Consider the following 13,643-nt stretch of genomic DNA (forward strand, 5'->3'; position numbering starts at 1 on the left):
TTCATCTGAGTGGGATATTGATGGTCAAGAGCATTACGTACTGGATGCCTCCTTGACAAAAAGGTATGCTCTCATCCACAATACAATCATGGCAGCAAGTACTATTAGTGATCTTGAAGAGCCTGGTTCATCATCACGTTGTGTTGCTAGTAGAGTTTACTCCGAAGAGTTTGGCAAAGAAGGAAAGAAAACCTCTCAACCATCTCCTTACGTGGATCTTGAAGAGTTAAATCCCATTGAGAAGCCTGGTATGTACCACAATTCTTATAAGTCGAGGACTGATGTTGACATTGAGATGATGCAGACTTCACACATTGACCTTGAAGGCTCAAATGAGGACCATTCAAAAGATGAATGTCCGATTAGCAAAAGCATCATACCTTGGATCATGGAGAACAAGCAAGCCAATATACTCAAAACGCAGATTGCAAATATAAAGCAAAGGAAGCAAGTCACTGAATTACCAAGGTATATAATGGAAGTATGCTATTGGAATTTCCTCCAACTTTTGGAAACATCAATGGCATGAATGGCATGGAGCAAAAATTTGATGGCCACATATGGACTAAACCATCAACCACCAACATGGCTATCTCATGTACAGTAAGGCTTAGCTACTGTGTTGGCTCATTAGAATGCCATAGAATTACTTGCCCTTATTTTGCAAACAATAAGAAGTTTAACACATCCTTTTTTAGAGGCTAACTACAAAAGAAGATTGCTCTTGGACTCTTGACTGAAGAGGAGAGGAACAAGATTGTTTGTCACTATTGTCGTAAGCCTGCTTATTGCATTGATACTTGTAATTGCATAGTATATTATGTAATGCCATTTGATGAAACAATGACTAGATTGATGGTCCATGTTGGTGAACATCAGCACCCCGTACAACCAGGAACATCTAAGGCAATGATAGAGAAAACAAAGAAGCTTGTTGCAGATGTTTTGAAGGTGGATAAAAATGCTGGACCACGCAAAGCTCAAATGAGTGTTGCCAAGGAGCTCTTGAATTCATCATTGATGAGAGGAGACAATAATGAAGGGGCAAGTGTGGGAGATCTAGAGTTGACCAACTTTCTTGAGCAATTGGTACCACTAGTTGAGAATCAACGGTATGTTTGTTTGTAGCTAAGTGATTTTTAATTTACTTAACTTTAGAATGGTATAAAGACCTTCTAAATAGTTGACTTGTGATGTTACAGGTTCAAACGGATTGTTGCACAAGAGAAGAAGGCAAGGTTACCTGTTGGGGAAGGTTATGACAGCCTTCTTTTACTAAAGAAAAGGTCTATGTATTCATTCTTCCATGGAAGTCGTTTTCCAGGGCAAGGCTTGCCAGATGAAAAATGTTTTGTTTTTAAAATGTCAACCAATGGTCCAGCATCTGGTGTGGATCTTGTTAATCGCATGAGAAGAGGAGGAAATGGTGATTTGAGGAATTCATGGGTACAATTTGATCACACCCATCGAGTGATTGGGTGGAGCACAATGGCATGTCATGTTTATGATCCTAGGTATAACTTCCCTCCATCCTTATGTATCCATGTTGCTATCATCAAGAGAGTTGTGGTATAATATTTAATAATGTTGGCTTTGTCTACCAGTGTGCAGGAATTAATGACCATCGCCACATGTGAGATGAAAGATGAAGATGCTGCAAGCCAAATCCTATTTTGGGAGATGTTGAATGCCACAATGAAAGAATGTGGGTATCCCCCTGCAGATTTTCATGGTTTCATGTCTGATGAAGCTGGAGCAAATTGGATAGCTGTGAGAACTATTTTCAATGGGGGTCCAAACAACATAATTGTTGGGAGAGAGCGCTCATGTCTCTTCCATTGGGAACAAAGCTTGCATAAGCACACAAGGAAATTCATCAAAGAGGATATGAGGAACGAGCATATCACCATGTGTGAGAATTGGAGATTATGTAAGACAAAGCAAGAAGCTACCAACCAAGCAAAGCTCATTCGGAAGTGGTGGCATGCAGGACACGTCCGTGTGGCCGACATTCCTTCAATGGACATATGGTTTAGTTGGTGGGATGTGCGGATTGCCCATTGGGGGAATCTCATGAGCGCGGTATGTATTTTGTAGATAAATGTAGTAAGCTAAATAAATGTAATAAGCCAATCTAATTACCTCCCTTTTTACCACAGGTAACAAAGAGTTCCTTGGAGGAGGCACACACTCCAAGGTCAAATCTAGCTGAAAGCATGCATGGTAGTTGGCTAGCAGGAGAAGGGTTTAAGACAAAGATACAATTATATGATTGTTGCGTCTCGGACATGGCAAATGCCCTATTACAAAGTGCCAAACAATATGCATATATGATTGGAAGGCATGTTGGGGATGGTCCTAACTTGGAAGCCTTGATGCAAAGAGTGGCCTCAAGGAGTACACCTTCACCAGCACAAGTTGCACAAATGGTGCATGAAACAGTTGCAGGGACACCAATGTATGAAGAACCAAGACCATTACATGGGGATAAGGTAACAGTCCACAGAAAGAGAAGCAAGTCATCAAGTATACATTTAGAAAACACCTCACACAAGCCAGGGTATGTGATGGAGACCAGAGATTGTAAGCAAAGAGGGCGGCCGAGAAAAATTAGGTTCGAGACAGAAGGTGGAGATTGGCATTCAATAAAACCGCAAGGTAATACCCAACCAGTGGATGTTGAGGCTTCCACAATGGAGCAAGGTGGAGTTCAAGGGGAGTCTACAAAAACATCATGGGAAAAACATGGCAATGTAGGGGAAGCTGAAGGATCTTAGAATGAGACCATGCCCACAAGAGAACAAGCCCCAACGGCTCCACCTATGAGACAAGGAGGCCTTCCTAGTGGCCTCTCTATTGTTGAGGTGCCTATCCACCGTACCTTTTGGGCAATTCGAAGGACCTCCAAAAACTCTAAAGTGAAGTGTCTTGGATTCATAGATGGAAAGGTTAAGTGTAATCGATATATACAAAGCAGTTCACAAGGAGTGGTGGCACCCTGTTTCTACTCTGAACGGCGGCATCCAGGGGTAGGAGGACCAAAAGCACAATGGATGTGGTTTTGTAATGATGATATAACTCATACATGGCACCTAGATCATAATATCATGCATGTTCCTGAACGTCCATCTGTGTGGAAGGTGGATGTGGAAACAAACATCACAAGTGAGGAGATAGGCAATCTCATCAAGGCTGGTTTTAGACTGCAAATAGTGGATCAACCCCATGTAAATTGGAGGACACCAAATGTACCTCAAGGATCAGCACCGATGCCAACTAATTTTTGTGATGCACATGGAGGGTCGGCATCCATACCAAGGAATTTAGCTCAACACACATTGGTAAGAACCACAAAATGGAGGCATGGCATATCTAAGGAGGCTGCAAAAAGAATAGCTAGTGCTCAATCTATGCACGTTGTTGTCATGGGAGAAATGACAGTGGAGCTTCTTCATCATAGTATTTTCCATTTGAGAACAACAGGGTCTGACAAGGCTCGGATGTCTTACGATGTGCACATCAAGACTGAACCCATGTGTACATGTCCAAATTTTCAAAAAAGAGAGTTGGGTCAAAAACCTTACCTGGCATGCAAACATATCTATTACTCTTCATCCGTGTATTGGGATTGGATCCCAAATCAACACATGCTTATTCATCAACCAACCCTTTCCACTATGGATGTTTCATCAGTGCTTAGTCGACCTAGGATCAATCCATAGACCTGAATGCAAAATATAAACTTGGTTGGTGTTATGATAGCCCACTTTTTTATGTGACACTTTTTTTTGCTCAAAATTTGTTGTGATGAGTCAACACAATGTTCTTAATGTGGAACATTTTACTAATTGCTTTGGCCTTTTCAAATAATAGAACTACATGAAAATTGGCATATGCTTACTTATGCTACCAAGTCCAAGTTACATTATCAAGATAATTATAATATATTATCAACTTGCTTTACTCTCCCAAATATGGAAAGTAGGTTAAGTTTCATTTTGGAGATTCTTCCCAAATAGTGGATTTCACAGAGCTATGTTGGCTACCTCTATAAGGGATTGTGGAAAAGATCGCTCGCTTTTTTGGGCCCGCTCGCTTTTTCTCGCTCGCTCTATCGACTACCCCCAATTATTTGAACATATTTGGATTCATAATGCATGAAAATTGTTAATTCACATGCCACCTTCTCAATATCCCAATAGAATTATATAATATTAATCCAAATTACAGCACAAATATATCTTTGAATTTATACATTCCAGAATGCAATTCCTTCCCAATGAACCAAATTGCCTTCAATTTTTTGATTTCCAAAAATTACTAACACGTTGTTCTTTGTGTTATCTTGAAAAGTCATTTGCAAAGTAAAAACTTGGAAGAGTATCTTTATAAGTTAGTGAAAACTTGGACTATGTGGTCAAATTAAACCTTGATCTTTCTATAGATACCCTTTTATAAGTTACTTGTAGTAGTGGTGTGTCCGCTTGCAAGAAGATTTAATGCTACCTTCTAATGTTGGTTGATTGGTATATATTTTCTTGGAGAGGTATCTCTATCCCAAGCTATCTGCAGCTCCTTGGAGTTGACTGCAAGGTACTGAAAGACTGAAGGTGGCAGAGAGCATAGACTATTGCACATCCCATGTGGTGGGGACACTAAGGCAATTGACACACAGAACCCTGCCATACTATTGTTGTGAAACTTTAGGAATCAAGAGTATCATTGTAGAAGCCCGAGCTCATAGAGGATGGCATGTGCACCATTTAGACAAACGATGGGTGTTGACACTACTGAGTGCAGATATTGTGGTCTCCACTCAGTGTATAGACTCACCTCTACACATCACACATTCATTCACCTTGATTGTAGAGCTTCATTGACATATCACTGCAAGCTAAGAATGGCTCTTGGAAGTTTTGTAGCTTGCAAAGCTTTACTGCCGCCGCCTATTAGTTTTGGCACCCTTAGAGAGTTTTCGGCACACCTTGATCAACGAGGCATGGCTATTTTTGTCCTTGATGAAAGGGTGGGACGTGATCCTCTCAAGATATGTCTTCCCACACGAAAGGAAGATTGTCATGGATGAAGCCCATCAAGGGTCTAGAAGCCTAGAGTGTAGCCTCGCCTCTGATACCATCTGACCAAATCAGGAATTCTTACATAGAAAAAGCACCAATTGATAGATTGAAGAAAGAAATCAAAGCATAAGGAGGCAACAATGACCAACTGGGTACAACCACCCCTTCCCCTAGCTGAGTAGTTGACACTTTCCTATCAAGAGTATTTGAGATGTTCCATTAAAGCATAAGGAGCCAAAGTATTGATCTTCTCCTCCAAAATAAGGGATGTCTTCTACATAGCCTCTTTGTGCTTGATTTAATCCAAACATGATTTATGTCCTCTCAAGTTATACAATAGCAAGTTGGCCCATGGCCATATTACATGTGCTATGTGACACCTCAATCGGTACCCTTGCAGTAACTCCAATCCTCGTCATTAGGTCCATCACATGTACTCAGGCCATAAACGCATTAGTTGTGTTAACAATCCAGTGAATGAATCGCAAATCAATCAATTCTAATAAAATTGCGCTCAAACTACAATAAGCAAATACAACACCAATGACACTAGTGACATCATTATTAACATGGAATCACCCATAATACTGACCATCTAGCATGGCAAAAATAGTGCTCTAGTTATGTGTCCCCAACTAAACCATGCTAGGCATCCACTAGGATCCCCACGGCATCTAGGCTTGTTCTATGGTTTACTTTGCCGTAGTCAACATGACTATGAAATACAATAATATCCATAGCAAGTAATGTAGAAAATAGAAATATGTAACACTATGTCACCTGCTCGATCATGGTAGTCTAACAAGAGAATTACATAGACTTATGGTGCATCATAAAGAATACATAATGGTTCTTGCCTTGTCATATTTATTAACAAGAGTGATAGATACAGTGTGACTTTAAATTAAAAGATGACATATACTTCCATGCATTGACATGATGCTATTTTCTACAAACATAAAACTACACTTAGCTTGTGTCAGCTTTTGCTTCTTGATGCTACTCTTTTAAAAGATTTATTCCTTGACTTTTGAGGAATCCTTTTTAAAATCTCATCATGTGATGGCTACTAATTTTTTCTTCAAGATGTTCACCTTTTTGCAACTACTTAAGGGCATTTATTTTCTACATTCTGGTTAAAGTAGGCTATATATGCATATGCATAGGAGAAAGCATCCTAAAAATAGACTCCATTTGTGTTTGTTTTCCAATTTTTATTATATTGGCCTCCTCTAGTATAAATCGCTTCATTGAAACGAGTCAATCACGTGATTGCTTCTCTACACTAAAATCTAGGTGAGAGTGAAATGGCTGTGAATGACCTTCAATGTACACATAATTGGTATCCAATATAATGATGGCTCCCTTTCCTATAAAAGAATGCCATGCTTTATTCTTTGCTTCTAATTTAATGCTACTAGTTCAATCCTCCCTTTAGGTTTCTTATGGCTTCATGTTGAATTTATGGCCCTTATGCTTGTTTTCAAATGAATACCATTGCAAGAACTAAAGGTTGATCTATAGTGACAAGATCATGGCAAATTGGATTCCTCATAGAGAGCTATCAAGGAGGGAGTTGTTGGTAAGTTGGGTGGAATGATAGGTTTTCATGCACTAGGACTAAAGTCTGCATGCAATTTTAAAAAAAGAGGGGGGGGGGGGGGGGAAGTAGTGCATGCAAGGCATGCACATCTATTACGAAGGCAACTAACATACATTGTAGCTAGTTGTTATTTAGAGGATGCGTTCAAGCTGTTCACAACGTGCTTTAGCATCATGCGGACTTGGAAGGCCGACTTTGTTAAGGCATGGTAGTGGGTGTAGAAAACAAGGATGAGGAAAAGCTATATGTGCTTAGAAAAGTCCAAACAAAGCAACTTATCTTAAATAGGTTGTACTAGACTCATGTGTGTGACTATGGAACTCAACAACAAAGGTAAATTAAGATAGGAATAAGTGAGATGCACATATTGAGAAGAGGGGGGGAGGGGGGGATATAGAAAACAAGAGAGAGAGAGAGAGAGAGAGAGAGAGAGAGAGAGAGAGAGAGAGAGAGAGAGAGAGAGAGAGAGAAGAAATCTCCCCCTAGTGTTTAGTGTCGGTGTTTATGGATAGGACTGTCATAAAAGGATGGAGTAAGTAGTGCCTACGATAAAAAGATTTCTAGTCCATTGAAGTTGACGTTACATTTAAGTTGTCATGCTATAGAACATGCAAGTACCTATCAAACCATAGTTTATGAATAGTGATGGGAGTACCGTGAGGATCCTATGGTAAAAGCAATAAATAGATATAATCAACACACAAAAGACCCCACACACACACCTATAAGAGAGAGAGATATACACACAACGAATTCCATCACCCACACACATGGAGTGATGCATGCAAGTGCCCACATGGCTATGAATGAATACGAGAGAGAGAGAGAGAGAGAGAGAGAGAGAGTCCTAGCATCGAACTCACACACCCAACCACATGATCTAGAGCCTCGACCAAAGAGTACTTCTATTGAATGCTTCATGCTAAGAGCTAGTCAGGATGACTTGCTAGCACATAAGTTGCTTTGCCGTCATTCATCCCTGGACAATAAGCCCTCTTTAATTTTGCGAAGTTGTCTATTGTGTGACCTGGACAGGTCGTGAAATGTAAGGATCTAGTTGGTACGATAGTTTTTCTTTGAGGCCATCATAGCACAATGATGCCTCTTTATTGTAATTTTGAGGGATAGATTTTGAAAAGCAAGTTCATTGGCCATTAATGAGGTGTGATGTATGCCTTGTAAGCGCAAGCGCACACGCACACACACTTTTTTTTTTTGGTAATTCCGTGCGCGCGCACGCACACATGCATGCGCGCTCCTTTTTTTTGTAAGAAACAATTTTCATTAGAAAAAAAAATACGTTCATAGTTGTCTCAAAACGAGATACTCTCACACACAATTTTTTTGGGTAAGAACACACGCTTTTTTGTTGTGAAAAGAAAGAACCCCCAACACCACCCCCCCAACCCCCACCTACACACACACACACACACACACATTTTTATTTTTTTGGGGTGAAAAAAAAACCACACACACACCTACCCACACATCCCCTTCCCCCCTTTCACACATGCACTAGTGCATGTGCATGTGTTCAGAGATGAGTAGGTCAGATTGGGACAATAGAGAGACTCATATGGGCGGCATATGGTAGGGTGCGGGTGTGAGAGCGTGAGGAGAGAGAGTTGTACCAGGTGGGGGAAGCGAAATGGATTTCAACAGAGATAGATATATATATATATATATATATATGTCGGTGTGTGGGAATGAGTGAGTAATTTTTGAGATTGGGTGTGTGTGGAAGTCATTGAATTGAATGCACACTCATTGAATGAGGGAAGGGGTGCTACATCTGAAGACTTAGGTCATCAATCTTATCCAGATATCCAAAAAGGCAAATCAACAAACATTTGTGCGAACAAAGTTTGAAAAAAAAAAAAAAACCATAATAATTAAAGAAAGAAGATCTAACCGCCCAACAAACTCAAAGAAAAGAAAAGAAAGAAATAAATATTAAAAAATAAAGAAAGACCAACCCCACACGGCTTTAATTAAAAGGCTCGTGTTTGTTTGAAAAAAGGGAGCAATTTTTTTTTTCAAAAAAAAAAATCCAAATTGAAAATTTGTTTGTTTGTTGTTTGTTCTTTCTTCTTATTCTTCAAAGACTCTGTTTTCCCGTCCAAACTTCCGACCATCTTTCCGTCCAAGCTTCCGTCCATCCATTTTTTCATCCTTCCCTTCATCCATTTGATCCATCCTTTCCGTCCACATCCGTCCATCTTCCTCCATCGATCTTATCTTTCAATCCTCTTCCGACTGGATCACTACTTCCGTATCCCATCCGCGTTGGACCGATTCCGTCACCAGTCCTCCCGCCATCCGTCCTTTTACCTCCGCTGACTTTTTCCGTTTCTTCCCGCGTCATGCTTCCCACATTTTCTTGCCGGCATTCTCCTTGTTGCGCGTGAGTCGTTGGCCTTCGCATGATCCCACTCAGCTGTCGGAAGAATCCAAGGTAGTAGCGGGCTCATCTCTTTTCTTGAAAGGCTTAAGAAGGCAGAGAAGCAGATAGCATCATCAAGATCTGCGCGGAGCCAGTTCGTAGCGCTTGCTTGGAGCATTTCTGAGTTTTCTCCCCGCGCTAGTCGCTGTTCGCTTTCTTGCTTGCACTCTAAGGAAGTCGGGTACATTTCCCTCTTTATGCCTTGCTTGCAGTTGCGAATTTGCTTTTGCTTTGCATCTTGCTTTCCCCACTCATTATCAGCACGCCTGTCGATTGATGTTTCGAACGGTAATGTTTGTTCGCTGGATTTGCGGATTGGCGTCCTTCTTTCTGGGCGAGCAGAAGATTAGAAACTCTCCGTTTTGGGAGCGGATGCGTTTGGATTTGTTCCTTTATTTGGAACTGCTGCCGTGCGATCTGTCTTCGTCACATTTTATGAGTGCATCTCCGTTTGTGATCTTATGCGAACGAAATCTTACGAGACATTGATCTGTGGCTTCCCAAAAATTGGCTGCAGGTTTTCCGCTCTCCATAAGCGAGCTCTATAAAATTTCTGTTGAGCTCCCAGCTCTTAGCAATCCAGATCGGTGTTGCTGCTCTTCGTTTACGCATACGGATTGCGGGTTGCAAAGACTTGCAACGACCACCGTCACACCGTCAGCCTCATAGCGACGTGCCGGCTCCCGGTTTTCACGAACGTCTCAAAAATTTCGGAACCGAAAATCCGACTGTTGCTACACACTATTTTTGGAAGACCAAAGAAAACGCTTCAGAGATGATCTCGAGATCTTACACAAATCTCTTGGACTTGACGTCAAGCTATTCGTTTGCGCTGTCAAGCATGAGCAGAAGTCTTCCCAAAGTGATGACCGTGGCGGGTGTCCTTTCGGACTTTCGTGACAATGAGAAGAGCGACAGCGCAGTGGCCTCCGACGCGCCCTCCCCTATATCGCAGGAGCGGACTATAATCGTGGCCAACATGCTACCGTTACAAGCAAGGAGATCAGATGGATCCTGGTTGTTCAGCTGGGACGAAGATTCTTTGCTCTTGCACATCAGAAATGGCCTAACAAAGGGTACCGAACTTATATATGTAGGTTGCTTGAGCGTGGAGGTAGAGTCCTGCGAACAAGATGCAGTGGCTGCAACGCTACTGGAGAAATTCAACTGTATGCCCGTGTTCGTTGCTTCTGATCTCAGACACAGATACTTCGACCGTTTTTGCAAACAGCAGCTATGGCCGCTCTTTCATTATCTCCTACCTGTTACTCCCGATCTTGGAGTTCGATTCGACCGCTCTCTCTGGCAAGCCTATGTTTCTGTCAACAAAATGTTTGCCGACAAATTAATGGAAGTCATCAATCCAGAGGAGGATTTTATTTGGGTACACGACTATCATCTGATGGCCCTTCCCACTTTTCTAAGAAAACGGTTTTACAAGGTGAAGCTGGGTTTTTTCCTTCACACTCCATTTCCGTCTTCAGAGATCTATCGCACCCTACCCGTTCGTGAGGAAATTCTAAGAGGTCTTCTCAACGCAGATTTGATTGGTTTCCACACTTTTGACTACGCCAGGCATTTCCTTTCTTGCTGTAGTAGGATGCTCGGACTTGAATTTAAGTCGAAGAGGGGCTACATTGGGTTGGAATACTGTGGGAGAACAGTAAGCATCAAGATCATGCCTGTGGGTATCCACATGGGTCAATTGATGGATAGTTTGAAGCTGCCAGAAACACAAACTAGAATATGCGGACTCAAGGAACGGTTCAAAGGCAAAACTGTTCTTCTGGGAGTTGACGAGCTCGACATTTTTAAAGGCATTAGCTTGAAACTTCTTGCATTGGAGCAGCTCTTCATACAGCATCCTAAATGGAAGGGGAACTTAGTGATGGTACAAATTGCAGCTCCTGCAGACGGCAAGGAAAGTTTGGAAGTACAGGAAGAGATCCACACCACGACGAAGAGGATCAATGAAGACTTTGGATCAGCAGACTATGAGCCAGTGATGTTGATCGAGAGGCCAGTTTCATTGTACGAGAGAATAGCATACTATACAATTGCAGAATGTTGTGTTGTGACAGCAGTCCGGGATGGGTTGAACCTGATTCCTTATGAATATACTGTTTGTAGACAGGGCAGTGCAGATGCCAGCTCCTCATCTGAAGAGACCACTTCCAAGCAGAGCATGCTTGTTGTTTCTGAGTTTATAGGGTGCTCACCTTCTCTTAGTGGAGCCATTAGGGTGAATCCGTGGAACATTGATGCTGTGGCAGAAGCCATGAATGCAGCTCTCTCTTTGGCAGGTCCTGAGAAAGAAATGAGGCATGAGAAACATTACAGATATGTAAGCACCCATGATGTAGCCTATTGGGTGCGGAGCTTCATGGGAGACTTGCAAAGGACTTGCAGGGACCATGCGCAGCACCGTTGCTGGGGTATTGGATTTGGCTTTGGATTCAGAATTGTTGCTCTGGATCCTAGTTTTCGCAAGCTCTCATTAGAGCATATCATCTCCGCCTTCAAGAGAACAACGAAACGAGTCATTCTACTGGATTATGATGGCACCATGATGCCCTGCAACTCTATCGACAAAACTCCAAGTCCTGACATTATCTCGGTTTTGAATGCTTTGTCTCATGACCCTAATAACTTGGTTTTCATAGTGAGTGGGAGGGGTAGGCATATCCTCAACGACTGGTTTTCTCCATGTAAGAAGCTGGGAATTTCAGCAGAGCATGGTTATTTTAACAGGTGCGAAAATATTCACTCTGCATTTTCTCTTATGGTAGAACTTAGAAGGTCAAGCTTGTTATTCTAGACGGTCAAGTCATGGGTGCCTTTGCATCTGGATAGTAGCTTTGTTTATCTAGCATTATATTGACATTGGGAACATAAGTGGATGGTTGCTAAGGGATACAGTTGCAAGATTGTTTTCATATGGAGGATAGTTTCTACTTTTAGTTATACAGCTGCTAATATGTGGTCTGCCTTCAGATGGCACCAAGGTGGAGAGTGGGAAACTTCCGTTCGAGTCTCAGACTTCAGTTGGAAAGAGGTTGTTGAACCTGTGTTGAGGCGGTACACTGAGAGCACAGATGGCTCGTCAATTGAAGCAAAAGAGAGTGCTTTGGTGTGGCATTATCAGGATGCTGATCCAGACTTTGGATCTTGGCAAGCAAAGGAACTTCTAGACCACTTGGAAAGTATTCTGGCTAATAAGCCTGTTGTTGTGAAAAGTGGTCATCAGATAGTCGAAGTCAAGCCTCAGGTATAGCTTCTATCATTTTGTCATTCCACTCATGGCTACTAGTGTTGATTTCGTCTAGCTCGCTGTGCATTGTTGGGCTTGCACTAAGAGGCTCAATTGTCTTGCAGGGCGTGAGCAAGGGTGTGGTAGCTGAAGAACTGTTGCTTTCAATGGTAAGAAGAGGAGAACCTCCAGACTTTGTCCTGTGTGTTGGAGATGACAGGTCAGATGAAGACATGTTTGAGACCATTTCGACTGCCATGGCATGTCCTCCACAGATACCCATGGCAGAGGTGTTCGCATGTACCGTTGGCCAGAAACCCAGTAAAGCAAAGTACTACGTCGAGGACACAGTAGAGGTTCTTAAGATGCTTCAAGGTCTTGCTACATCTTCTGATACCCAAGGCTTGAATGCATCTCTTCAAGCCACTGGAAGGTTTCGTTAGCCTGTAATTGGCTGATGACCTCAATACTATAACAAGCCCCCAAGATAATTGGGCACAGGTTTGATCTCTGCTTTCGTGGAAAATGTACACCGAATTTTTTGTTTCGAACCTTACTGATACTTTCCCACCTGGTGGGAGTACTGCTTTAATTGGTATGTGGGTTTTGTCACAGGGGTGTGCTTCAGTAACCCACTGATTTTCTGGGATCTTACATCACTGGTTGTAAAGATTCATTTGTGATCTTTGTTCTTTCTTTGATACATACATTCCGAGCTCTCTTCTCTTTGTAGTTTGAAACAGTGGAGAAGAGAGCATAAGAAATAGTGTAAATTAATCCCTAAAATATACACGGCCTTTTGTACAGCGTGAGAGCTCCCTTTACAAAATCACAACCACTAGATGTAGCTGAGTGGCATTATCACAGGATCATTGTTTAGATATGGGACATGCGAAGACCTTGCAAAGCTTGTTTCCGGAAGTGTCATTCATCTCAAACTTTTTAAGTTGTCCACATGTACATTGCACAGTTCACGTCTGCCTTTTGAAATTGCGACTGGGAATTTCTTTGTTTGTGAAATAAAGCTTTATGTGGCAAATTGCATAGGAAGCTTTTCTATTAAAAGAGTTTGAACCTTTTGAAAAGATTTTCACCCCTTGGTGACTAACTTATTACTGGCGGTAAACTGAAAAATCTAGATGAGAATTTGTACCCGTTAGTGCCTTCCATATAAGAAATGGATTAAAGGATGACCAGTTTACATTTAAAAACCATGGTTTCATAGCACCAAAACCATGTTTCACTAAAACCATGGATTTAAACGCATGT

At 41.8% G+C, this 13,643-nt stretch overlaps 1 protein-coding gene across 1 annotated transcript; it reads left to right on the forward strand.

The window, feature by feature from the left end:
• The first annotated feature begins 8,789 nt into the window (after window positions 1-8,789).
• Window positions 8,790-13,267, forward strand: LOC147904519 (alpha,alpha-trehalose-phosphate synthase [UDP-forming] 5-like). Its single transcript, XM_087386996.1, has 4 exons — window positions 8,790-9,305; window positions 9,642-11,875; window positions 12,119-12,392; window positions 12,500-13,267. Exons 2-4 carry the CDS (start codon window positions 9,900-9,902, stop codon window positions 12,815-12,817), a joined length of 2,568 nt encoding a protein of 855 aa, XP_087243122.1. The 5' UTR covers window positions 8,790-9,305; window positions 9,642-9,899; the 3' UTR covers window positions 12,818-13,267.
• Window positions 13,268-13,643: the final 376 nt, after the last annotated feature.

The sequence above is a fragment of the Dipteris shenzhenensis genome, chromosome 2 (assembly GCF_047967505.1).
Source record: "Dipteris shenzhenensis isolate YYH24624 ecotype China chromosome 2, Dip_SZ_1.0, whole genome shotgun sequence".
NCBI lineage: Eukaryota > Viridiplantae > Streptophyta > Polypodiopsida > Gleicheniales > Dipteridaceae > Dipteris > Dipteris shenzhenensis.